This window comes from Acomys minous (assembly GCF_964271855.1).
Source record: "Acomys minous genome assembly, chromosome: 6".
NCBI lineage: Eukaryota > Metazoa > Chordata > Mammalia > Rodentia > Muridae > Acomys > Acomys minous.
Window position 1 is genome coordinate 19,883,540 of NC_140487.1, and position 27,077 is coordinate 19,910,616.

The window sequence follows — 27,077 nt, forward strand, 5'->3', positions numbered from 1 at the left end:
CTGAGAAGTGCCTGATGTGATGTGTGTTTTCCAAGACATCGGGTGAAAAGTGGAGAACGGCGTGAAGCAGATTAAAGCGGGGTGCGAGGACACTGACTAAGAGACTCCTAATGAGAGCTCCCCAAAACGTGGTCACGCCTGAACACCAGCAGTAGATATGGGGTGAAGAGGTGCACAGCGGAGAAGGCTGGTAGAACCGATTATTGAGATGGAGAACAGCATGAGAGAAGCTGGTCGGGACAGTGTCTACCTGGGACCCATTGGAATATAAATGACCAGATGGCAAATAAACACATAAATAGTACGAGTCTGAAGCTCAGGGAGAGATAAGGCAAGAGATAAGGTTTGGACATCCTATACTGCAGCCACTGCGGAAGGAGAAGAAGGTATGGGAAAGCTGGTGCCTATCAAGAATAAAGATGCCATAGAGATCATATTGCTAGGGCTGGGAATCCAGGTCTTGCCGGGCAGTGATGGTGCACACCTTTAATCCCAGCACTTGGGGGGCAGAGGCAGGTGGATCGCTGTGAGTTCAAGGCCAGCCTGGATAACAGAGGCAAGCTCCAGGACAGCCAGAGCTGTTACACAGAGAAACCCGGTCTCGAAAAACCAAAACAACAACAACAACCACAACAAAGAATCCTGGTCTTGTAACCCCCAGTCCATGGTCTTGCCTAAGAACTGTAGCTTTTGAGAGCCCTGGAATTGGGAAAACACAGAGCCTAGTGGAATGACACAAGTGGCATACTCCTTTTACGCCTGTGTTCTTATCCTACACTCAGGAAGTGATAATATCAACTTCAAGGACACTGTAAAAATGAAATAAAATGCTTATCTAAAGCACTCCACTGATATACGATATGGTAAGGAATTCTTTTTTAAAAAAATAATTTGTTAGCTGGCTGTGGTGGTGCACGCCTTTAATCCCAGCACTCGAGAGGCAGAAGCAGGCGGATCTCTGTGAGTTCAAGACCAGCCTGGTCTACAGAGTGAGTTCCAGGATAGCCAGGGCTGTTACATAAAGAAACTTTTTCTCAAAAAACAAAAACAAAATGCTGGGTATGGTGGCACACACCTTTAATCCCAGCACTTGGGAGGCAGAGGCAGGTGCATCGCTATGAGTTCAAAGTCAGCCTTGTCTATAAAAGTGAGTCCAGGACAGTCAGGACTGTTATACAGAGAAGCCATGTCTTAAAAAAAAAAAACTATAAAAAATTAATTTTATGTGTTTAGCTCACATGTATATATGTGTTAGGATGTCGGATCTTGGAGTTACAGACAGTTGAGAGCTGCCATGTGGGTGCTAGGAATTGAACCCAGTTCCTCTGGAAGAGCAGCCAGTGCTCTTAACTACTGAGCCATCTCTCCAGCCCCAGTAAGGAATTCATAAATGGTAGTTAGTATTATTCACCAATACAAAGCACAACTGTTTTTTGAAGATAATTGCATACAGATTGTTGAGGACTATTAAGTTTAAATTTTCAATTGAAATCTAGCCACTTGGTCACACTGGATGTAATGTCTAATGTTAATTTACACAACTTATCACTTATCTTTAAAAAGTATTCATACTATTCAAGATAGTACAAAAATCAAACTTGATATGGTTAGAGATAGCCATTTGTTTTCTTTTTAGAATGTTTTTTTCCTAATGTTGTTCGAAACAAAAGAATCCAAACATCATTTTTAATTGGATGTGAGGATGTTTACAACACACACACACACACACACACACACACACACACACACACACACACTCTCTTTTTTTTTTCCTCCACCAAAAAAATAGAGTGTATTGGATTGGAAACCAACAAATGCATGGCCCTTGATGCGGAATCTGTTCTGAGGAAGAAAGATCTCAGACAGAGAGACTATGATAAGTATGCTGTTTACCCATTACATGCTTCTTAATAAATATTCTAAACACGTACCTCAACAATTCCCTCATCAGAGCAGCCTTCTTACCCCCCCCCAACAACAGATACTGATAATTAATCAACTGAAATGAATCTTTACAGAACAAACAAATCTGTTATACACGAATGATGATTATGTCTCTTTCAGTCGTGAAGGCTTTTCATAACTTATGCATGCCAACATTAGAATGACATCTCTCTCGGGGAATAGCAGCTTCTTGGCAAGATCTCTTTTTAGAAGTCTGGGCCATTGGAGACACTTCAGCCATATCCAGTGAGTGAGGCTGCTGTAGGAAGCAACGAGGGGTGCCAGGTTGTGCTCCCATTTCATCCTCAACAGGGATGGAGTGAGTCCCTCACTTTCTGTGTACACTTGCAATCTTGCTGGGAGAGCAGGGATGGCTTGCCCTGACTGCACTCGTGGAAGTAGATGTGACACAGTCCGTGTGGGAACAGGCAGCTGCATCGCAGAAGGATCTCTGTCTAGGCTTCTCTGTAGATTATACAGTAAGCTTGTGGTAAAGGAATGTGCAAAGAAAGTTCATAAACTGTGCCAGCCCACACAGGCCTCTATTTGGACGTGAAGAAAGGAGTATTATCAGATGATAGAGAAAATATAATGGAAGCTCCTAATTTAGTATTTGCATTATAGATAATCCACAACGGATTCATGGATATCTTGTTGATGCACAGATGGCCAGATGTCCTCCTGACATATCCGAAGCTCCCCGATGCAGGACAGCATCACTACAGAGCAGTTAGCAAAGCTACCTTTTCCCCACTGCTGTCCACTGCAAATGTAGGTATCATCTAACCCTTTAGACGCTATCCTGTAGGAACTGAGGCTTGGGGAGCAAGGGTCATGTTCTGGCTATAGATGCTGGCACTGCTTTAGTATTAAACTATTCTTTGTCTCCAAGCCAGGATTCTCGTGGCTTCTGTCAGCTCAAAAGCTTGTGGGTAAGGTAACATCTCAGGCTTTTCATAGCTTTTAAAGTCAAACTTTATTGTGTTTAATATTTCTTATGAGTTACTTTAAGTTTTTTTTGGTTTTGTTTTGCTTCTTTTGAGAGAGGGTTTCTCTGTGTAGCTGTGGCTGTCCTGGAACTCACTCTGTAGACAAGGCTGGCCTCGAACTCATGGTGATCCACCTGCCTCTGTCTCCCCAGTGCTGGGATTAAAGGTGTATGTCACCACCACCTGGAAAGTTACTTCAAGTCGTCTAGCTTAAATATATATCTTTGTGATTCTGTTCTTCCTTAAGTGAGATTTGGGATAGAGAGAATAGATCTATATAGTCAGTAAAAATAAAACATATTATGAAAGTGTTGTTGATAGCTAACTAGCCAAAACAGATGCTAAATGATCCATGGCTAATTACAAAATACTATTGTATATGTTTAATAAAAGAAGAAATGAAAAAAAGTGCATATTTTTTCTTTCTTTCTTTTCTTTTTTTTCTTTTTTTTTTTTTTTCTAGACAGGATTTCTACCTGGACTCTTTGTAGACCAGATGGTCTCAAAGATCCTCACAGAGATTCACCTGCCTCCTCTGTGTGCTGGGGCTAAAGGCATGCGACACCATACCTAGCTTGCATAGTTTTTCTAAACTGACTTCCTCCGTTAAAGCAAACAAAAAGCCAACCAAAGGCTAACTTCATTGAATCCCTTTCCATTTTTCACAATTAATAAAATGTTAAAATAACTATAACAGATTGAAGGGAATCATACGGTTATTTATTTTTCTTCTTTTAAAAATGTGCATGTATTTGGTATATTTGTGTTTGCACATGTGTGCAGGTACTTTTGTCCGTGTGTGCACCTGTGGAGACCCGAAGCTGACATTACTGTTGTGTGTCTTCACCCACTTTGGCTCTTGACTCCACTCTATCACCTTGTTTCATATGACGTCATGGAACTTGAGACTCCTTAGAATTGTCCCCTCGGGTCATTCCAGGGAGTGTCTGCACATTTCAGGACTCCTTAGCTTACTGCTTTACAGTGCAAGAGAGACCAAGCTGGGAGACATGAGGTGAAATGTCTTCTCTCAGAGATCCGTAGCTCCTCCATGAATCACCCCTACGCGCGCGCGCGCGCGCGCGCACACACACACACACACACACACACACGCACACAGAGAGAGAGAGAGAGAGAGAGAGAGAGAGAGAGAGAGAGAGAGCTAGAACTAGATCAACACTGTACAAAAGGTAAATGCTGTGGAGCTTTTACTTTAAAAATTTCTAAGAAACATTAAAAAAAAAAAAAACAGATAGAGCCCATGGTGGTTCACACCTTTAATTCCAGCACTTGGGAGGCAGAGGCAGGTGGATCTCTGTGAGTTCGAGGCCAGCCTGGTCTACAAAGTGAGTCTAGGACAGCCAAGGCTATACAGAGAGACCCTGTCTCAAACAACCAAAACCAAGCCACCAAACAGATGAAACTAACTTCAAAATATATTTCACTTAAACCAGATATTTAAAATAAATATTATTTCAAAAGCAATCAATGTAAAAATTATTTAATGACATATTTAATGAATATCTAATCAATATTCTTTCTTCACAAAATATTGGAATTCAGTGTTATTTCACCATTTCAGCACATCTCAGTTCTCTTTTTTTCTTTCTTTCTCTCTTTCTTCTTTTTGGTTTTTCGAGACAGGGTTTCTCTGAGCAGCCTTCGCCGCCCTAGACTCACTTTGTATACCAGGCTGGTCTCGAACTCACAGAGATCCGCCTGCTTCTGCCTCCTGAGTGCTGAGATTACAGGTGTGCACCACTACGCCCGGCTATACCTCACTTTTCATTCCTGTGCTCCAAATGCTCAGAGATCTGTCCTTACAGGTCAGGAGAGTCTAGGCCTGAATAGATTTTTTTTTCTTCCATCTCTTAGGAGTTAGTTTCATGTTGTTGTGACCCAGTATTTGACAGAAAGCAGAAGGGAAGATAGGCTCGCTTGTGGTAATAGTTCCAGACATTTCTGTCCACCACGGTGGGGAGTGTACTGCTGAGTTCCTCGGCACATGGCCGTGGAGCATGTGCAGTGGGTGCTCAGACTGTGGTGTGTTGGGAACCAGAACTAGAGATAGGATAATGCACCTCAAAGACCCACTCTAGTTATCTACCTCTGCCAGCCAGATCCCAGCTCGTAAAGGTTCCGCAGCTCTCTAAGAAAGGATTACCACCTAAGGAACAAGCATTGAAAACAAGCCTGTAGGGTGCATTTTACATTTCAAACCATTATTACTTCTGTGATATGACCACATAGTTTATGGCATCTAAAAATACAAAAACCTGGCTTGGGCTTTAGGGTCTGGCTCTACCAGGAAGCTATCTGGATCCAGGTTTCAGGGACAAATGGTTGTTATAGAGTATGACATACGGGTTGAGGTGGCTAAGTAACTTTTATGTTCTGTCATACGGACTAGAAAGTCACCTATCTGACCTAGGAATACAGCCAGGGTAACTGATGGGATCAAGAAGTCTGTCCCTGTACTGTCTAAAGGACAATGCCCTCGATAGATGGAGGTATTTGAGCAGTTGGTCCTAAGTTGATAACACCGCTTTAGGAGGTTTAGTAAGGGTGGTGATTTGTAAAGGTATGGGCCCTAGAGACTCATGTGTTTGAATGCTTGGCCTTAGGGCATGCTATTAGGAAGTGTGGCCTTGCTGGAGGAAGTGTGTCACTGTCAGGGAATGGGCTTTGAGGTCTCCTATGGTCAAGGTATGCCCAGTGTGACAGTCTCTATCTGCTGCCTGTGGATCAAAAGTAGAACTCTCCGCTCCTTCTCCAGCGTCATGCCTGCCTGCGTGCCACCATGTTGATAATGGGCTAAACAAACCTCTGCAAACTATAAGCCAGCCCCAAATAAATGATTTCTTCCTAAGAGTTGCTGTGGTCATAGTATATCTTCATGGCAATAGAAACCTGTTGAAGAAAGTATGTCATTGTGGATAAAGTTTGAGATTAAATCTCCTAACACTTAGAGTTTGCTCTTTGCATTGTGCTTTTAGTTCAACACGTGAACTCTCTGCTTCCTGTCACCTTCCATCATCAATTCTTATTTTTTGTTTGTTTGTTTGTTTTTTCCGAGATCTGGTTTCTATGTCTGGACTCACTTTATAGACCAGGCTGGCCTCGAACTCAGAGATCTGCCTGCCTCTGCCTCCCAAGTGTTGGGATTAAAGGCATGATCTTTCTGTAACTATGAGCCAAAATAAATTCTTTCCTCCTAAATTGCTTTTGTCCACGGTGCTTTATCACAGCAAGAGAAAAGTAACTAATATGGTTCCTTATGAATAGAAGGTTCACAGCCTAAGCCCAGAGGTCACCACTGTTCTTACTGCATTGAATCAGAGTCCTTCCCATTCTATCTCCTGCCTGAAGCTGTCTGTTATCTGAGCAAATACAGGAAAATAAATTAATAGTATAGGATAGTATTTAATTGTGCCTCTTCTTTTTTTTTTTTTTTTTTTGGTTTTTTGAGACAGGGTCTCTCTGTGTAGCCTTGGCTGTCCTGAACTCACTTTGTAGACCGGCTTTTTTTTTTGAGACAGGGTTTCTCTGTGTAGCCTTGGCCATCCTGGACTCACTTTGTAGACCAGGCTGGCCTCGAACTCACAGCAATCTGCCTGCCTCTGCCTCCTGAGTGCTGGGATTAAAGGCATGCGCCATCATGCCTGGTTTAATTGTGCTTCTTGTAAATGAACCTGACCAAGATCATAAGTGGGGAAACTGAGTCATAAAAAGCTGACAGAGTGCAATCTAGGCCAGTTCCACCTAGTCTCAAGTCACCGCTGACACTGTGGAGAGGGTCCATGAGTCAGGTCATTTACCACAAGGATCAGCTCCCCAGGAACAGGTCTTCATCTTCCCCATGAAACCCCAGGTTTGCTCTTTTATATGATCGTCTGATAGTGAAACTAAGAAAACAGTCAAAACTCATTACCCACCATGACAAGTCTTAAAATGGGCAAAGCAGGGCTTCAGACAAAGAAAAGTTAGCAGCCGCCTGCCAAGGATGTGAAAGATGAGAAACAGGACCTGGGAGAGAGGCTGAAAGGACTCCAGGCAGAGGCCAAGTGCAGAAGCCCAAAGGCATCCTGTGGCAGTGGACAGGGAAAACCTAAGAGGTGGTGGAGCCCCGTGAGGACCAGGCTCAGGGCAATGACCTAGACTTTGGGATCAGCTAGAATTTGCATTTCCTTGTTTCTCTCCATGTTTAGTTTCATTTTCACGCCCCCCATCTTTTCCTGCTTAAAGACCTTAGATTCCAAACGAACAAACAAGCAAACACTGGGTATGGTGGCACACACCTTTAATCCCAGTCCTCGGGGAGGCAGAGGCAGGCGGATCTCTGTGAGTTCGAGGCCAGCCTGGTCTACAAAGTGAGTCCAGGACAGCCAAGGCTAACACAGAGAGACCTTGTCTCGAAAAACAAAAAAACAAAACAAAAAAAAAACAAACAAACAAAAACCAAACCAATCAAACAAAGATCTTAGTTGCATTACAAACTAAAGAGAGTGAGCTCAGAAGCTACATGTGCTGCCTGTTTTCAGCAAAGGGCTAATAGTCTTAGGCGGCAGAAGCAGAGAATAAGTTGAGACGCTGCCAAGGCTGGTGGCCCTGAGGCTGAAGTCGTGAATGTATCCTCCCGACACGTTCAGGCAGAGGAAGTCTGCTTCCGTGTCTTCAAACTGGAGCTCCAGAGCTACCACTAGCAGGCTGCTCTTAAACGTTTAAGTGCATTCATGTTGTCTGCCTTTCCTGACAGGAAGTTTAGGGGGGGATGGAGGTACATAGCTCTGAGGCCCAGCAAGCGATAGCATGTGTGTGGCTGGCGTCACCCTATCAGTGCACACACGCACCATCATCAGTACGCACACACACCAGCTTCTAAGTTGCCCTGTTTCTTTCACTTCTTCCCACCCCCAGCTTTCCCTGCCTTTGAAGGTCTGGAGATAGCAGGCCTTAGGCATACATGATCCTCATCTGGTAGCCATATAATGAAAGGGTAGACTTAGAGGTGTCTCTGATGCTGCTCTGCCCCTCCCATAATGTTGTCATTAATATTTTCTCCAAGTGCCAAGTGATTTACATACATCCAACTCATATCTGTGCGAACCCTTGCCAAAAAGAATACTGTTTTTAGGTGCCGGCTCCACACATCCAAAGACAGCAGTTTTTCCTTACCTCTCTCATGCCTCCCATGCCTCAGACCACCCTCCTACTTTATCCCATAAATCTCCCTAAGCCCTTCTCCAGGAGGCAGATTTGAGGCTAGCTTTCCCATCGCCACAGGATTGGCCACCTCGTGAGTAAAACTCCTTTTCTTCTGCAAACAAAACCTGGTTTGGATAAGACTGTTTTACCCAGCATCTAATTAAAACACCATGGCACTCTTCGTATAGTTTCGGAAATGTTTCAGAAACGCCTGCTGTTCTTTGAAGACACATTTCAAATGCCAGCTGCTCACAGGGCCACTTGTTTGCCGTGAGCATCACCCACTATGCCTTTCCTTGCTTCTTCAGAGGAGGAGCTGCCAAGCACCTGCTAGTTCTGATAGGCATCTCTGAGTGCACTGGAGGACCAGGATGACCTAAGCTGGATTTGTCTATGCATTGAGTGGCACGGCTCTCCTCAAAGGACCTCAGCTGAGTGCATAAACATAGACTTTGGTTTGGTGCAAGACCAAGGGTATTTTGGCTCTGGATGCTTAAAACTGGGCTCAACCATTAAGGGCTTTTGATGTCATTACCATGAGTAATCATCTTGACCTTACTGGGAGTATATGGGATCATGGTTAGAAGTATTCTAAGAACTAGACAGGCAGTGGTGGCATACACCTTTAATCCCAGCACTTGAGAGGCAAAGGGCAGGCTGATCTCTGTGAGTTCAAGGCCAGCTTGGCCTACAGAGCGAATTCCAGAATACCCAGGGCTACACAGAGAGACCTTGTCTCAAATAACCAACAGAAAAAAAAGAACCAGTGCCTCTTGAATGTCTCTGACATGTCTCTGAAAGCATTTCCCAACAGGGCATGTTAAACAATGTCACGGGTCCTGAAACCTGGCAATCTATTTTGCTACATGACACAGAGAAGCAACTGAATTTGCCAACTGTTCGAGGCTGAGCATCCCTCCCTCTCTTCCTGTCTTGATGTTCTAACTTGATACTCATAAGGAGACTGAGCTTTGGTCTTTAAAAAGGGTCACAATTTTATAATGAATTCAGATTCACCCAACAGGACTGGAGTCCTTACATTAAAAAGAACAGGACAAAGACACAGAGGGAAGACATAGGAAGATGGTGGCTCTCAGGATCAAGTCCCAGAGGAACAAACTCTGCCAGCAACTTGCTTTCAAAATCCTAAGAAAATAAACTGCTGATGTTCAAAGCCACTAAGTTTCTAGTGTTTTCCTCCCTTCTGTCTCTCTTCCCTCCCTCTCTACCTCCCTCCTTTTCTTCCCCTGTCCTCTCCTTCTTTCTCAATAAGAGTCTCACTGGCAGGTCTAGAACTCACAGTGTCATGGATAGAGACTGTTTGCTTTGAACTAAGAGCGCATGCTGGGTTTAAGGGCAGGTCCTACCATACCCAGCTCTGGTGTTGCCTTACGGCAGTTTTAGTAAACTAATCTAACAGTCTCTGAATTTGTCATTGGGAGGCTCTCCTGGATTATCTGGGTGTGGGTGGTGGTCAAAATGTAGCTATAAGCATGCTCAAATGAGGAAGAGACAGGCCAAAGATGAGATCAGGGTGCTATGGGACTAGAGCCTAGGCTTCTGGCTGTTTTGTTTTGTTGTTTTGTTTTTTGTTTTTTGTTTGTTTTTTTTTTGAGACAGGGTTTCTCTGTGTAGCCTTGGCTGTCCTGCACTTGCTTTGTAGACCTGGCTGGCCTGGAACTCAGTGATTGCCTGCCTCTGGCGTGCTGGGATTAAAGGCGTGTGCCCCCATGCCTGGTGGGCTGCTGGCTTTAACGTTGTACAAAGATGTGGTCTGAGGTGTGAGCACATGTGACCCAGGGAATGTGGGTGGATTCTAGGAATATTATCAAGGAAACGGATTTGCTTTAAAGGGTCTCCAGAAGGTAACAACCTTGCTCTGTTTTATAGGGACTTGCTTTGAAAGTCTTAGTCAAGCATGGCTTGGTGGCACATTACCCTTAGTCCCAGGAAAGGCAAGCAAATCTCTGAGTTCCAGGCCAGCAAAGGACACACAGAGAAACGCTGCCTCACAAACCCAAAGAGGTCAAGAAAGGCGTGTTCACAGAGCATAATACCACAAAAATCTGGGGGACTTGTTTACAATCACACTTTCCCAAGGTGTCTCATGCCTCTTTCCTCCTGACTCACTTCCTCACTCCCCTTCCTTCCTTCCTAACTCTAAAAACGTTGACACGGTTTTTTCATTTGTGTCTATTAAGAGCAGGTTGGTTTTTTTGGCCTATCTTTAGCCCACTCTTAGGGAAGGCGTATGCAACACTCCCCTGTGTCCCGAGGTGGCCTCAGTCCCAGATATAAACATCTGGGGGCTTCTCCCTCTCACTGTGCTCGCTTTCCTCTGTCCCCCCTGCAATGCACCTCCTAGTCACCTGGCTAAAACCTCCTGGAGCTGGCCGCATTTAGACTCCATAGCCTTTCTGGCCGGCACGATGGCAGTGGTGGTGGAAGCCTTTGTTTGCCTGTTTGTTAACCGAGCCGAACAAAATCAGCCCACGCAAGGGCATGGTCAAAGGGCACTCCCAAGGCCTAGGCGAGCTGTGAACAGTGGACTCTCTTGGAACCGGCCACATCACTCCCTCTTCTAAGCTTGGGCTCATGCTCACACTGTATGCCTTCCAGTCAGTGAGGTTTGGGTTGGCTGCTCGCCCAGGCAGCAAGGTTGGCAAAATGCGCTATAAAGCGCAGGTGGTTAGGGGAGCTGCATTCCCGTATTCGTTTCCGAGGGCTGTCAGAGCAAAATACCACAACACGTGTGGCTTCAAACTACAGAAATGTGCTCTTTCACATTTCTGGTGGTTTCTAAGTTCCAAACGAAGGATATCAGTGGGGCTGTGTTTCTGAGAGGTGGGGAGAGCCCCTTCCTATTTCTTCCTAGGCAAGGGAGCCTTGCAAGGTGGTGGGCATAGATTCCTCACGCTCCTTGGCCTATAGCGCCATTGCTCTAGCTCTACTTTTATCATATGAAACTTTTATGTGTCTTCTTCTTCTTGTTCTCATTGTCTGGTTCTGACTGTCCGGGACTCAGTGTGCAGATTTGGCCTGATAAGAACTCCAGTCATGCCCTATTAAGGGCCCTCCCTACTCTAATATGACCTCATCTTAACTGACTGTATCTTCAATTTCCAAATAATGGCCCAATCTAAGACACTGCTGTTAGGACTCTTGTGCTCACAGGTCAACCTCTCAGGTACTTTAAACGGTGTGTGTGTATGGGGGGGGGGTTGTTCTGGGGACAGAGAGGGGACAAATGAGACAAGTCACTTATGTCACTGTGAGAATTAAATGGAAATTGAAGTAACTTAAACACATGTTTACAATCTAATTTTTATAGTAGGATGTATTCAGTGGGTTGAAAGATGTCCATATCCTGGGGCCTGTTCATGACATTCCTTTTTATGACAGAAAGTTCTGTGGTTCCCTAAGTGTTACATGCAACCCAGAGTGCTTTTTCATGTGTATCCCAGGCAGACCGGAACACTACATCCTTCTGTTTCCCCCATCCAAGTGCTGGGATAGGTTTACAGATGTGTGCCACCGTGACCTTCTAAAATAAGAGACAAGAAGATTATAGACAGCAGAGAGGCCATGTTTGAGAAGCTGAGGTAGAGGGAAATGAGAGGCTCACAGACTTCAGAGCCCCAGTAGCATCATGAGCCCTTGGAAAGGCAAAGAATGCTTCTTTCCTGGGCTTCTCTACCATGGTCTGTGTGCTGCAAATATACACTTATATACACTGTCTACACAGATGTAGACAGACATCTCCAAACCCATCTGCTATTACTAATCTTGGGTATCTTTCCATACCACACAACAAAGTGTAAATGATGCTGGGAGCCCACATATAAATCTTACATGCAGCCAGCTGTTAGGGCCCACTGTTTCCATATACTCTGTGTTCTGTTGGTCCTGTCTCACTCTAATCCATCTTGTTTGGATATTCTGGTCCTTTAGTCCTGCCACATCCTACGTACATCAAACAGGTTGTCAGCCTGGTTCATGATGCTACCACACAATACCTGAGACTGAGGATAAAAACTTATTCCTCTTAGTTGTCACCATGGCTGAAAAACCCAGGGTCAAGTTAGGGCCCTGTCTCTCTGCTTCCAAGATGGCTCCCTGAATCCTGTATCTTCCAGAAAGAGGAAAACTACGACTTCACATGGCGGAAGACAATGAGAGGAAATGCACTACTATGAGCGAGCCCGTTTCTTTTTTTTTTCTCTTGGGTTTTTAGAGACAGGGTTTCTCTGTGTAGCCTTGGCTGTCCCAAACTCGCCTTGAACTCACAGCGATCTACCTGTCTCTGCCTCCCTAGTGCTGGGATTACAGGTGTGCGCTACCTTGCTGGTGCTGGCAATGCAGGGGTTACAGCACCTTTGATGAAGGCTTTCATGTGTTAGTCCTTAGGACTTGAGTACATTGCACTGGAGATTTAGTTTCTAACTTGTGAATCTGGGTTACATTCTGGTAACAGAGTGGAGCTCCAACTACACTGGAACTTAGACGTGCTGCTTCCAGCCTTAAAAAGCCCTTAAGTAGGGCTGGAGAGATGGCTCAGCGGTTAAGAGCACTGACTGCTCTTCCAAAGGAGCCAGGTTCAATTCCCAGCACCCACATGGCAGCTCACAACTGTCTGTAACTCCAAGATCTGACACCTTCACAAAGACATACATGAAGGCAAAACACTGATGCACATAAAATAAATAAATAAATAAGTAAAAAAGCCCTTAGGTAGTGCACACCTTTCTGCAGGGCACCCAAGACCCTCCACAACACAGGCCAGACTCCTCCTCTACCAGTCCCTAAGTTTAGCTTGCTTTCTCTGACCAAACCCTGGGGTTCCCCAGCAATTCTGGGCCTCCTGGGCCCACATCTCTTGTTACTGGGTTTGGACATACTGACCTCAGGAGTCATCTCGGAGAGCCTTTCTGTCTTTGTTGTTCTTATGGTGACCTGGGAGCAAGCTATAGCCTCAGCGGTTTACATGAAAGCTAACAAAGTTGGCCTTCTCACTAGCCCTTAGGATTTCTATGATTTGCCAACTCTTTTAAGGCCTTGACCTCTTTTGTTCTGGTATAGGGTGGTCGCACAATAGCTCTACAAATGTGTTTATTTTCTGTACTATATTCATGGCTTTATCAAGTTAGATCTACAAAGTAGGCTGGCCAGCTGTTTGTTATCTTTTCTTCTATCAGTCAGTACTTTGGGGATTCATGATGGCACTGTCCTGGGGTCCACCTCGAAGCATGGAGAACCTGGCAAGAGCCTGCCCCCAAGTAGGTGTGCATTTGTGAGAGTATGTGTGTCAGCCTCCAGGTGTTGCGTGTTAATCACTCTTACTCAGCTCTCTCACCGGCCCAGGACTAGCCCTTAGCTCCAGCCCAAGCAGTAGCTTCTCCTACCCGGTCACCTGTCTTCGGGAGAGTGGTTTGCTTCTCTCCTTGGTTCCGGGGTATCCACCACAGTGGCTGCTAAAACTGGACAGCACAGCTAAAGTCACGTGTCCTGGTCCCTCAGCAGCTCCCAGACTAGAGCTTCTTCCAGGCTACAGGGCAGAGGCCTTCGGATCACGCGCGCCCGGGAGGCCTTGGTGGGCCCAGCCAATGGGCTGGCGGCGCCCGCATGACCCGCGCCGGGAGGGCGTGGGGAGGCAGGCCAGGCGCGCACGCTGCCGGTCCGAAACGCCACCCCCACTTCTGCCGGGACGGGAAGTGAGTCGCCGGGGTCCCCAGTCCAAAGCAGCCGGAGAGAAGTTCCCAAAGCCGCCAACACCCCGGCGGAAGCATGGCGGCCGCCAAGGTAAGCGCGGCCCGAGCCGGGGCAATCTGGCGCCCAGCGCGGTGCAGGCGAGAGGAGTGGATGTGGGGCTCCATCTTGCAGCTGCGGGGGTGCACAAGGGACTGCACTTGCGGCGGCGTGGGTACCGCGGCCCGATCGGGCTGCAGAAACTTTGCCAGCCAGACACTCCCACTTGGCCAGGCCAGGAGCGGTGTCCTGCGGGACAGCCTGGGCCAGCAAGGAGGAGCGCGCGCTTGGGGCCAGGTAGCCTGGGGGCCTGGAAGAGCCCAGGGTCACACAAACCCCTCTGCCACTTCGGGGTTCTCCTGCTTGTGACCCGCCTGTTGTAGACCTGGGTTTCTCCTTCTAGGGGCCCCAACAAGGGCCGAAGCCAGATCCTATTACGTTTCAAGGGTTCCGCCCTCCCGCCGGTAGGGAAGTCACCTTGACTTCCGTTTTGGAAACTGCTTGGGAGACTTGGCCTGCGCGTGTGCACAGCTAGACCCGGACCCTTCCCCTCCCCCTCCTCCCATCTCCCATCTTCCATCCTTCCCTTCCTTCTCTCCATCTGACAACACTTACAAGCCAGCCTCCGAGCCTTGGAGAGGCTTCTTTTTGGAAATGACAAAACAGATTGTCTTGGGAGCTTGTCAGTCCTGTGAAGTTCTACTTAAAAGGAATTTTGTGTAATGTGAATCGTTCACGAACCCAAAGAGAAGGCAGCTCTGAGAGATTGACCTTTCCTCTTTCACCCGTTCTTCAAACCTGCACCCCATTTCAGCTTCTTTGGACTGCATTTCAACTTTTCTGGCAGAATACCATATTCAGTCCCAATCACTCAAATCATTGGAATTTATTACTTTTAATTTTAAGTTCACGAAGGCAGCCCTTTAATCAAGCCTATACAACTTCTTAGATCATTTTAAGTGCAGTGAACTTAAATATACCCAACATTTCCAACATTTGTCCTTAATCAAAACTCTGTGATAACCCTCAGGAGGAAAACATGGCCAACACATCATATTCTTATTTATTCAAGCAAACTAATCACATTTGCAATGGAAATTGTAAGCAGACAAATATATTTAAATGCTGTTCTGTGACTAGAGTCTCTCCTGGCTCCCCAAATCCGCAGGTTTCTTGTTCCTAGACTGGGTGCCCTAAGTGGCCTTTCTGTGTAACTCCTCCGAGTGTAACCCCTAGGCGTGTGCACTGGATGCGCTCGGGCCTGTGTCTGTGAACAAGCACTTTTGTTTTATTTTGGAAGCTACGTTAGCTCTTTGAAGCCAGTAGCCCCTTTCTTTGCATGGTATTAGAATAGTGCGGTGGGTGTGAATCCGTTCTTTGGAGTGAATGCCTGCCCATCTCACTTCGTTTGTCTGTCTGCTCAGGAATTAAGTAGTATTACTTGATATGAAAAAGTAATGGGCAGTAAATTGAGGCATATGCCTAGACATGCAATGGGACACTTGGTAAAGATGAAGCATCAAGCAACGGAACAGGCTTGACTTTTCAGTTGCATTTAAAAAACTTAAAGTCACATCCTGTCAGGGACAGTTTGGTTTAATCATGAGAGATGGGGAAAGCGAAACATTTCTTTCACCTCTAGTGCTTGGAAACCTGTGTTCTCTGTTATTTATTCACTGGAAGTCACTTCTTCTCAGTTCTGATGCTGACGTATGTAGATATAAAATTACCATCCAATCGGGCGTAATAAAACCTACTGTGAATGGATGAGATAGCCAGGAGAAAGAGAAAGTACGGTGAAGCTTCGGGTTGTGATGCAAAACTTTAGTCCCAGAACGTGGGAGGCCGAGGCCAGCCTGGTTTACAAAGTGAGTCCAGGACAGCCAGGGCCATATTAGGTATACTAGGGTGGCCTTGAATTCATGGAGGTACACTTGCCTCATCTTCTGAACTGCAGGGATTAAAGACATACAAGACCACATCGGGCTCCATGTCCTTGTTTATGGTGTATCAGAACTCTATTCAGAAACCACCGAGAGGCATTCAGGAGGCAGAGGCAGGTGCATCTCTGTGAGTTCAAGGCCAGCCTGGTATACAAAGCCAGTCTAGGACAGCCAGGGCTGTTTGTTATACAGAGAACTATGTCTCAAAAACCAACAACACCCCCCCCCAAAAAAAAAAGCCCACTGAGGACCACAAATAGACATCTGTGGATTCCATAAGGCCCTTTCTTGTAATGCCTCTCATATATCAAGGACTTTATAGTCAACGTAGTCTTGAAAAGTCCCAGAGGAAGCTGCTATGGGTCCAACTTAGTCCAAGAGTGAATGTCTCCCATTGAAATGAGTTGCTTTTTCCATGGAGTGTAATAAGCCGTGTTGGCAGTTAGCTGAGCCTATGTGGAACAGTAGACTGGAAAGAAAAAAAAAATCTCACCTAGGGGTAGACTTGGTGTATCTGTAAAAGACCGAGGAGCCCTTGAAAGAGAAAAGGCCACCGGAATGGAGTATTAAAACCTGCCTCTCAGTGTGGGAACTCAACAGCTGTGAGGGAATTCCGTATTACTTTGGCTGTAGTCAACCATTGGAATGTTTAAGTTGACTGACTGGAAAGATGTAGCCACACCTATGCATTTCCTAGTCTCATCTGATTTCCTGGCTCTTCGTAGTTACTCAAACACATGTATTTCCTTTGTATCTTTCTATTTTGCCTCTTCCCATCAAGTCACTACTCGGCAGTAAAGGTGCTACTTGTTTTTTCATGAAATAGTGATTTGAAATTATTAGTGTTTTTGAGATCGTCTCAACAGCCTCCTTGGTACTGGTTAAGTTTACGCATTCAGCAGGATACAACTAAACTACCTGAAACTGAGAAGTTAGAGAATGCCCACTCTAGTTCAGCCGGAAGACTGGCTCATGTGTAAGCCCAGACACTCACTACATTGCTGGGCTTAAATCAGCCTGGAATTGAACGACGGGAGTTTGGTGATACGATGAAAGCACTAGTTAAAAAAGGAAAATGCTCCGAAGGAGTGGTGTTTATGCTGTTGATGTTTTCCCCTGTCCTTGGGTGTGTTGTTGCTGTGAGTATTGGTTCGTTTGAAATTGTATTCTGTCATCTGTGTAGTGTTGTAAGCGAGACCAGCCCCAGTGCAAACTCCAACTGGACCTTGACCTCAAAACAAACAAGCAAAAAAACCTTAATGCCCACCACCCTGAAAACCTAACTAGAGACCCCAGAGAGGGAGCCCGTTTCTACTGATCTGAGGGAAGACTTCTCGGATGTGTGGCTATGTCCCAGAAGGGATAAGTAACAAAAGAAAAGATTCACCCCAGTGTCAGGAACAGCAGATCGGAGGCCGGAGAATGCGAATGCATGTGGCATCCAGGGCAAACCATGTGCTTATAAAATAATGGCTGGCACCATGGAGTGCTTAACAGATACCAGCTTCCTTTCCAAATGCTTTTCAGCCCAGTGAATCTGTCCTTTGATTTAGATACATTAGTACTGCCATCCCGGCAATAGGTGAAGACTCAGAAACCCTAAACTGTGATGTGAGAGACCTAAAACCTACTAATTAGGACATTCTAAATCTACATCTGGCATGCCAGTCCCGCCATGCTGGCTCCAGAGTGTGTCTGCCATACTCTATGGTAACATGTGGCTAGTCAGCCACAGGGGAAAGTGTGAGTGATGACTTAGGAGAGGTTATTAGGCTCCTCCCTGGAAATCAGACTTTTAATTAAGGATTGTTTATGGAGCGCTTCCTGTATGCCAGGTGTCCTCCCAAGTGCTTTGCATGTAGTAGCTTAGTTGTCACAATACTAAGGGGAAAAAAAATCTTAGGGATTGTTCAGTTTTGAGCTACTCAGTGATCCAGCCTGGCTGTTAACCCTGCTAGTCAGTCTTCTGAACGGCTGCCCGGACTTTGGTAAAACAGTAATGAAGTAGATTGATTTCTGTGCTAGGTTCCAAGGAAAGAGTGAGTTGCTTAAAAGCAGGTAGCTGAGGTTGACCTTGAACCCTGTGCAGATGAGGGTGACCTTGAACAGATCATCCCCTCTCCCCCCCCATCACTTGCTGTGGTTATAAGCTTTAGCTAGCAGCTCCTGCATTAAGTGGGCTGTTTTTTATGATGGTAACACAGAATTTAAGAGAGCAGGTTCCTATGGCTCTAACATTTGGCTTTTCAGAGTCTGTGAAATCCTTAGGGGTGGATGGGCCTGGGGATTTCTGAAGTGTAAGATCTTTTTGTTGTTCCTGTCCTCCATCCTGCCTTCTACCAGCTGAAGAGGTGAAGTCTCAGGAAAATTTGCAGTGGGTCCCAGTTCCCGTGAATTCCTTTGCTCTTAGGCTGTTCTTGGGCAGCGGCTCCCAGGCACTGGAATCATCTAGATGGCTCCAAGAGGTGCTGGTGCAGGGCTGTCACACTACTTCAGGACTGAGTTGACATCTGGGTGGCTGGCAGCCAGCATTCTAGCTAATCTGCCTTGTGACTCACTGCTGGCTTTATGGACAAGACGGGAGAGCAGTCAGGACCCTGGGACACGTGGTGGACGGAGGGAGGGAATGGTGGTGTAACTCAAAGGAAGGTCAGGCAGGGTCACTTCGTTCGTTTTAATTATCTGAGAATTTGGATCTTAGCACCCAAATCAACTGGAAGCTCCTTCAGATTCTTGTAATGTCTCAGCGGTTTTCTGTGGTCAGTGTAGGTGGCCAAGAGGGATGCACTGCAGTACAGACCTGGTCTTCTGGCCACTTCTGCCATCCTGGGAAGGCACATGGGGATTCTAGTGGTTCTTCGTTTAGGGCTTTCAGCTTTATAGGCATTGACTCAGAGAGAGAGACAGAGGACTGGGGGCGGGGTAGGTGTCTTAGGTTTCCATTGCTGCAGCAAAACACTATGACCTAAAGGCAAGTTGAGGAGAAAAGGGTTTATTCGGCTTATACCTCACCATTGACGGAAGTTAGGACAGGAACTCAAGCAGGGCAGGAACCTGTAGGCAGGAACTGATGTAGAGGCCACAGAAGGGTGCTGCCTACTGACTTGCTTCCCACAGCTTGCTCAGCCTGTTTGCTTTCTCTCTTTCTGTCCTTCCCTCCCTCCCCCCTCCCATCTCTCCCTCTTTTTCAAGACAGAGTTTCTATGTGTAGCAGCCTTGGCTGTCTTGGAGCTCTCTTTGTAATTTCAGCCTGCTTTCTTATGGAACCCGGGACCACCAGGCCAGGGCTGGCGCCATCCACAGTGGGCTGGGGCCTCTACCATTGATCACTTGATTGGGAAAATGCCCAGCTGGATCCCTTGGAGGCATTTCCTCCACTGAAGCTCCTTCCTCTCTGATGGCTCAAGCTTGTGTCAAGTTGACATACAAAACCATCCAGTACAGTAGGTGAGGAGGGCGATGCGTAGTGTTCGAAAGTCAGGCTGCACCTCTTGTTTTAGGACATTGAGTTCTTCTAGAAGATGTCAGAGGAGCATTGACTTCTTTTCTCAGGCACAACTCTTAGGCCTTTTGGCCCGTGTCCTGCTTCTGCCATATTGAACCATTCCTTTATCTTTTACTATCTAGGAGGATTAGGCCCGCTGAACTGTTCATCCTTCCATTTCCTGCTTCCTGTTTGCTGCCTCTTAAGTACCCATGCTTCTTGCATCCTTGCATTTAGGATGGGCTTGAAGACTGAAGACTGGCTCGTGGAGTTGTGGGTGGATCCTGTGTGGGGAAGAAAATGGGCCTGTTGGAGTGACGCAGTCCCTAAGACAAGTACTTACTTGACAGCAGCCAGGCAAGCCTGCCTTTAGGACTTTTCCACCTGGACTCTTCCTGTGGGTCCAGCCAACTCATTGAAATGCTTGCCCTAGTCACAGTCAGTCCCCCCAAGACTTGCTTGGAGCATGGTCTGAGGCTTCTGCTTGTTGCCCTGAAACGTTCAATAGTGCTTAGGGTCTCCCTTTCCTTTGGAAAACTTCCATGTAGATGTGTGACCAAGTGAAGAAAAAAAAAAACTAGATGGTTCTGTCTGACTTTCTGTGTTGATAACACAGTTCAGTTGGTAGCACTGAGAGTGCTTCACAGTTTAACCCCAGTAAAACCACCCTGCTTAATGACTCTTCTTAGGCTAGGCTGGTCACTTGGTTTCCTTCTGCCTTTGGTTACAGTTTGCTCATGGTGTCCATGAACCCTGTTGGTGGGGAGGTCAGAGATTTCAGGACACGCTTACTGTTCATGCTAAGATAGCTTCTATATAGGCAGTGTGTAGTACCATTGTTAAGGAGGTTGAACTGATGTGTGTAGTCCCGGATGCATGTTCAGGGGTTATCAGAATTAGACGTGATGTGATTTGGGGATGTCCAGTCTAAGCACTGGTCATCATGTGAGCAGGCTGTAGAGGACTGGCTAGTCACTGAGTTCCGCTTTGCTTTCCTAAGTAGGAAGAGGCAGCCACGGTCTTTCCCCCACAATCTCTATTGAATGACTAGAAAGTTGTTTTGTTTTGTTGTTGTTTGTTTGTTTGTTTGTTTGTTTTCGGTCTTTCGAGACAGGGTCTCTCTGTGTAGCCTTGGCTGTCCTGGACCTGCTTTGTAGACCATGCTGGCCTCGAACTCACAGCGATCCACCTGCCTCTGCCTCCCGCCTCCCGAGTGCTGGGATTATAGGCGTGCACCACCACGCCCGGTTCGAGTGACTAGAAAGTTGGAAAGCCAGGTTCCTAGCCCACTTCTGCTGCTGGACTATGGGTCTTAATCTCTCTGGGTGCTCGTATCACCCTGTGGAAAGCAGGGGACCATTTGTGACTGTGTTGATCCCATGGCATGTGACCCATGAAAACACCTTGGGAATCCTGGCGTCCAGTAGGCATATCAAAAGATGCCTCTTGGAGTCTGTGGGGTGTTCTACCTGACCTCAGACAAAGGGACACATACCTGAACCATACAGGAGCTATGCTGAGACACACATTGCACTAAGCATCCACCCTAGAGGCCGAAACATGTGTGTCTTAGTGGTGTGTCCACGTAGTCCACCCGGGGAGCCTTGCTACTGATATTCTTGGCATGTCTGTCTAGAGAGCAGCCATATAGGTTTCCTCAGATGCTTGGGTGCTTGTTAGACGTGCAGCACATGGATGGAGCCAAGGCTTCACGCCTGTGGTGTCAGCATCTCTGATCCCCAGGAAATCCTGTCCAACCGGAAGTTGTGCTCATTACGATGTAATACGATGCAACAACTTTGGATTCATTGTAAGTTAGTCCAACTTTTTTTTTTTTTGCAGAATTAAACACATAGTGTCAAAACTGTGTATAAGTTTTAGGGTCTCTGCTTTGAGTATCCCTTGGGGCTCACGTATTATTTTGTAGCACACCCCTGAGTGATGATTTAAGGGGACTGTATAAGGGTTCTGCTTTTCCCCACTTCTGCCTGCTACACCCCCAGACAGGGGGTGGCCTCGAACTCACAAAGATCCACCTTCCACCTGCCTCTGCCTCCCAAGTGCTGGGATTAAGGGCGTGTGCCACCACGCCCTACAGGAGTCATTCCTCTTATCTCTGGCTAGAGGAGCTCCTGGCTCTCCATTAACAGATGACTGTGGGGCCAGGCGTGGTGGTGCACGCCTTTAATCTGAGCATTCCCAAGGCAGAGGTAGTCGGATTGTGTGAGTTTGAGGCCAGCCTGGTCTACAAAGTGAGTCCAAGACAGCCAAGGCTACACAGAGAAACCCTGTCTCAAAAAAAAAAAAAAAGTCAAAAGCCAAATAAAAAACAAAACAAAACAACAACCCCTCCCCCAAATAACAGATGACTGTGGTGCTTATTAACTCACCAACATCAGTTGGGCCTCGTGGTACATGCCTTTAACCCCAGAGTTTAGGGAGGCAGAGACAGGCGGATCTCTGTGGGGTTGAGGCCAGCCTGGTCTACAAGGTGAGTCCAGGACAGCCAAGTCTAACATAGAGAAACCTTGTCTCGAAAAAGAAAGAAGCAAACCAAACCTTATTAACATTCCCCATTTATCCTTGGAAATCTTTCCCCAGAAGCCCCTCCTTGCTTTCCCCGGGAGACAACCTTGGCAGTTCAGAGTAAACTTTTAAACTTTCCCCTTTTCACCCTCAACGAGGCTGTTTTGATTTCTTTCCAGAGCCCCTTTTCATTCAGAACTGAGTCTGTCTTCTTGGTGTTTCTTACTTTCTGCTGGTATCTTGTGTCCCCTGGGCAGGCCGGCTGGCTGCAGGCATTTGGATGTGTGGGAAATGGTGTGTCTGTCAAACCCATCCTCTTTTCTGGAATGCTGTGTCCTGGTCCTTCCATTGAAATCCAGGCCCTTGTGACTTCTTAGCTACATAGCCACCGTGGTTTCCTCACTGCTCTGCTTGTCTTCAGCTTCTCCCTTTCCACTCTCCCCACATCTCCCTGAGCAGTCCTCAGAGGTTGTCTCATGTTGCTGGGATGGTAACGACATTGTGTTCACAGATACAGCGCTTAATAGTTTTTTAAAACTGCATTCATATGTGTAGTTGACACCCACAGTTTGCCAGCCTGGTTCGAAGTGCTTTTTTGTTTTGTTTTGTTTTGTTTTTGAGATAGGGTTTCTCTGTGTAGCCTTGACTGTCCTGGACTCACTTTGTAGTCCAGGCCGGCCTCGAACTCACAGCGATCCACTTGCCTCTGCCTCCCAAGTACTGGGATGTAAAGGCGTGCACCACCACGCCCAGGTGCTTTTTTTGTGTGTGTCATGGGGTGGGGTGGCGTGTGGGTGACACTCGCGTTGGCGTTTGTTCAGGATGACCTTAGGGAATAAGGTAACCAAAGACCCAAGTTCCCTTATTTGTCCTTTTTGTTCATCTTTGAAAAAACAGGGATGGTGCTGCTGTTGACATCTGGCAGGTCTGGAAGTTAAGGCCCAGAAAGGTTATGCGCATAATGATGCCTGTGTCATATTGCCACCCTAACACTTGCAGCAGCTAGCTGCTTCACTAAGCACTGTATATCACTACACTCTGCACAACAGGCATAGGTTGGGCTGGTTCACCTCTCTATTTGAGATGGGGAAAGTCAGCTGGCCCAGAATAATTCCATGTTGTGAGGTGCAGAGATCATCCTCTGCCTCACAGAGTTTGCAAGTGGCCGAGTCACTGCAGCCTGACTCTAGAGCCTATATGCAAACCTATGGTGTAATGTATGTCTCTTAATGTACCTGCATACTGTGTGGCTACTGATGCTTGTAACAATATCTAAACTGTTTGGAAGCTAAATCCTCCTTAGAATTGGCTGTGTTTTTGCAGAGATGGGGATAGAACCTAGTATAATATAGTATAGTATAGTATAGTATAAGCGGGTATGCTTTCATTCAGCAACGTGTCCATCCATCCACCTACCTCTCCAACCCCCCCCCCACACCTACCGCATTCATCCATCCATCTATCCACCCATCCATCCATCTTTATTTTGAGACCGGTCTCTTTACATAGCGCTGGCTGTCCTGGAACTCATTATATAGAGCAATTCTCTCTCTCTCTCTCTCTCTCTCTCTCTCTCTCTCTCTCTCTCTCTCTCTCTGTCATATCATGCTTTTGGGTTTGGCTGGCATGATCAATGGTAGAAGGTGCTCCCATCAAGTACTGAGACTCAGCTGGCACCTGGTTCTTGGTTGCTTGGTGGAGGATGTGTTTGTTGAGTGGGTTTGGATGTTGTCATCCAGACCTCCAGCCTCTTGTGAATGGCTGGCCTCCAAGTTTTGAGTAATGGGAGTTGCTTTTCATGGAGTATCAGAATTAGTTTTCATTCTTTAAGTACTCAGACATATGCATATGCACGCATAGAGTGGATATTACAAACAAGATGGGTATTCATCAGTGAGTATAGTTTGTATTTGGGATGATAAAACAGTGCTGGTGGATTCTAACATTTGAATTGGCCATGTAGAAATGATCAATTTAATATGCTGTGCTAGATTACCAAAACAAAACCAAATCAGTTAGAAATAGATTGTAACCCATTAGATTAAAAATATCATTAATCCAGGCTGGGCGTGGTTGTGCATGCTTTTAATCTCTGCATACAGGAGGCAGAGGCAGACGGATCTCTGTGAGTTTGAGGACAGCTTGGTCTACAGAGAGCTCCAGGACAGCCAAAGCTACACAGAGAAACCCTGTCTGAACCCCTCCTCAAATAATAATAAATAAAAATAAATCATTAGTCCATGTGGATGATTATTACTTCTCATAGGGAGTCCCATTAAGGCAGAGTACAGAGATACAGCTTTTTAAATTTTGTTGTGTTATTTTTAGCTTTGTTAGCCAAAATATATCACCCGGGAAAATGTAAAACAAGATTCCAGAATTAGAAAACAAGAGAAGAATCATTCTGTAATTTGAAGTAACAATTGAATCGGGTAGGGATTATCTATAGACACTAAAGCCCTTGGTGAATGGTTGTTAGCATTCCTGTCTTCTCAAAGTGTCACGTGGTAAATGACTTACTCTTTACAAAAGGAGCGAAGGGCCTTAACAAATGGGGAGTGGTCCTCAGTGTGTGGGGAAACTAGCATTTTGTATCCGCTGAAGTGGGGCAGTGGGAAGTGTCCAGGGAGATCTTTATAACATTCTTCACTCTGAATCTAATAGAACATGGGCCAGACCTTGGAAAAGTATTATGGCTGAAAAAGGCTGAAGAAAAAGAGATTCCCAAAGAGACATGAGCAACTGCAGTGTTTGATCTTGGATATGAAATAAATGAGCGGAAGAAACAGTTGCCTCATTTGGAACAACTGCGTGTTTATTGGAGTATTTTCATTTGCTAGGGCTTCCATAGCAATGCGTCAGGGACCAGGCAGCTGGGACGGCTGGAATTAATTTTCACAGTTTTGGAGAGCTAACAGTCTGATACCAAGATCCAGGCAAGGTTGGCTTTGCCTCCGGCCTCTCTTCTTGCCTGGCAATGGGTTGCCTTCCTTTATCTTCATGTGGTTTCATCTGTGGTTACATCTTAATTTTCCCCATTCCCTCCCTCTTTCCCTTTTTCTTATTGTTGGGGTTTATTAAATACGGTTCTACTGAGTATCTAAGCATGAGCATTGTTTTGAGAGAGAGAGAGAGAGAGAGAGAGAGAGAGAGAGAGAGAGAGAGAGAGAGAATTTCTAGTCATGAGACCATCATTATTGTATCAATTTAATAGCCTCATTACAGCTTCTGGGATTAGGGTTAGAATTTAGGGAGACACAGTTCAACTCATGACAGAAACGGACTCATATTCAAGTTGCCTTTTGAGAGATAACATTGCTTAGGCTCTAAGGAAGTTGGTCCTCATGGCCCTTGCTGTTTTGTTTCTTGCTACATTTGGAGCTCTTGTGACCAGGGCCCTTCTCTAGACAGCGCTATCTATCAGAGTATCTGCCACATGACGTTTTGACACATTGTTCATTGATTCACTTTTTTTTTGTTTTGTTTTTGTTTTTTGAGACAGGGTCTCTCTGTGTAGCCTTGGCTGTTCTGCACTCGCTTTGTATACCAGGCTGTCCTCGAACTCACAGCAATCCACCTTCCTCTGCCTCCTGAATGCTGGGATTAAAGGCGTGGTGGCTTGATTTACTGTTAATTTGATATGCTAGCCCATGGCAAGGTTAGTGGATGAAAATTTCCAGTGTATATTTATTGTTTGTATATCCAGTGTATATTTATTGGGAACTTGTTCACTTTTTTAATAAAACATCCATGTAGTCCCTTCCGTGTCTTAACAAAATAAGACTCTTTTGGAAACACCTGAGATGCCCATGGGGGGTCTCCAAGAGAAGTCAGGGTGGAGAGTTAAGCTGCCAATCTCACCGTGGAGGAGTAGCCTTTTCCTGAGGGAGGAGTCCCTTGTCAACACAGAAAGGACTCTTCTAAAGGTGAAGCCTTGAGACATACCCCCTTCCCACGAGGAAAGTTCAGTGTCACGGCTGGGAATCATTGGCAGCAAGACCGAACAACACTGCAGCAGGTTCCAAGTACACTGGGTCATCAGGTGGCTTGAGGACCAACTAGTGCTGTTGTTACTGGAAATTTTGGTGAGCCCCACTTAGGGTGTTAATATGTTACTAGGAAAGCGAGGGTTGCTTCTCAGAGTTGATAGCCTTGTTAATAATTTAAGAATTGACTTGTGGGCACTTGTTATTATTAGCATTTAAAAGAGAACTCCCAGGTCAGGCAAGCTGAGCATCTCAGCAGCTAAGCAGATGAGGCAGATGGGGAGAGAGAAGCAAGCAAACCATGCCTTTTGAGTTGGGTATGGGGCTTGACAATAGAGATGACCTTCATGGGGGCAGAAGTGGGCTGTGGTTGGGCAGGGAGCTTCAGAGGATGGAGGAGGAAGCCCAGGGTATCTGGAAAGCATGCCCAGGCCGTGGCCAGTGTCTGAAAGAAAAAGAAGGAAAAGAAAAAAGGAATGTGATGCTGGTGTAAATAATTCAGAAAAAGTGGTAGGCATACTTGGCTTGGTGTATGGTATGACTTTTTGGAAGAAAAAAATAACATTATCTCATCAAATAGATAATTATTCCTCACACATCTTTGGCTTACAGTGAACTAGCCTTCATAAGGTGTGCTTTCTAGGCCTGGTGATTGGGCCCAGTTGGATTAACTCTTTTGTTCTGCCTATCCAATGGCAGCGACACGTTGCATTCTTTTGAGCAGGAAGACACATCCTTCCCTAGTGGCACTCATCAGAGCCCTGATCAAGGCTACTGCAACATTCTCTATTCTGCAGTGGGAGCTCTAACATAATCTAAGAGATGGGCTCAAATCAGGAGATAGTCATCCATTTCCATCATGAAAATCCAGGCGTCTGGTCCTGATCTGTCCACCAAGTGGGGCTTAGTGCCTGGATTTGGGTTTGCGTCACACTGCCAAGCCTAAAGCTCTCCCTCCCCCTTCCCCCCCCCCCCCCCCCATGGCAATGCTGGTGACATGGTCCTAAACTGAAGGACTTTGGTTGGGTAAAGAAGCATAAAGTTTTCTGTTTTCAAGAAAAGCAGATCTCTTAAAGCCCTTGAAATCACCAGGAATTTCCCTTAGTCCCCCAAGGATCCCCCCATAACTTTTCCCGAAAGGCCAGTTACCTCTGGCCAGGGCATGTAGGTCCTAATCAGTCGGGACAGCCTGTATAAGCTCACAACCCCACCCTGCTGGCAGTCACATGGAATCTACTTTGTTCTTCTCTGTGCC

At 46.1% G+C, this 27,077-nt stretch overlaps 1 protein-coding gene and 1 long non-coding RNA gene across 3 annotated transcripts in view; one reads left to right on the top strand and one right to left on the bottom strand.

Annotated features, from left to right (window-relative positions):
- LOC311600903 overlaps positions 1-13,656 on the bottom strand; it is an 84,828-nt gene extending 71,172 nt beyond the window's left edge. The window contains exon 1 of one of the 2 annotated variants that reach the window (XR_014780401.1): positions 13,541-13,656. This is a non-coding gene — a long non-coding RNA (uncharacterized lncRNA). The remainder of the gene's footprint in view (positions 1-13,540) is intronic. The other variant, XR_014780402.1, reaches the window with a different exon arrangement.
- Positions 13,657-13,702: 46 nt separating this feature from the next.
- Positions 13,703-27,077, top strand: part of SLC25A13 (solute carrier family 25 member 13) — a 179,396-nt gene continuing 166,021 nt past the window's right edge. The window contains 2 exon segments of the mRNA XM_084788052.1: positions 13,703-13,882; positions 13,884-13,937. Coding sequence (XP_084644178.1) covers positions 13,742-13,882; positions 13,884-13,937 — 195 coding nt within the window. The 5' untranslated portion in view covers positions 13,703-13,741.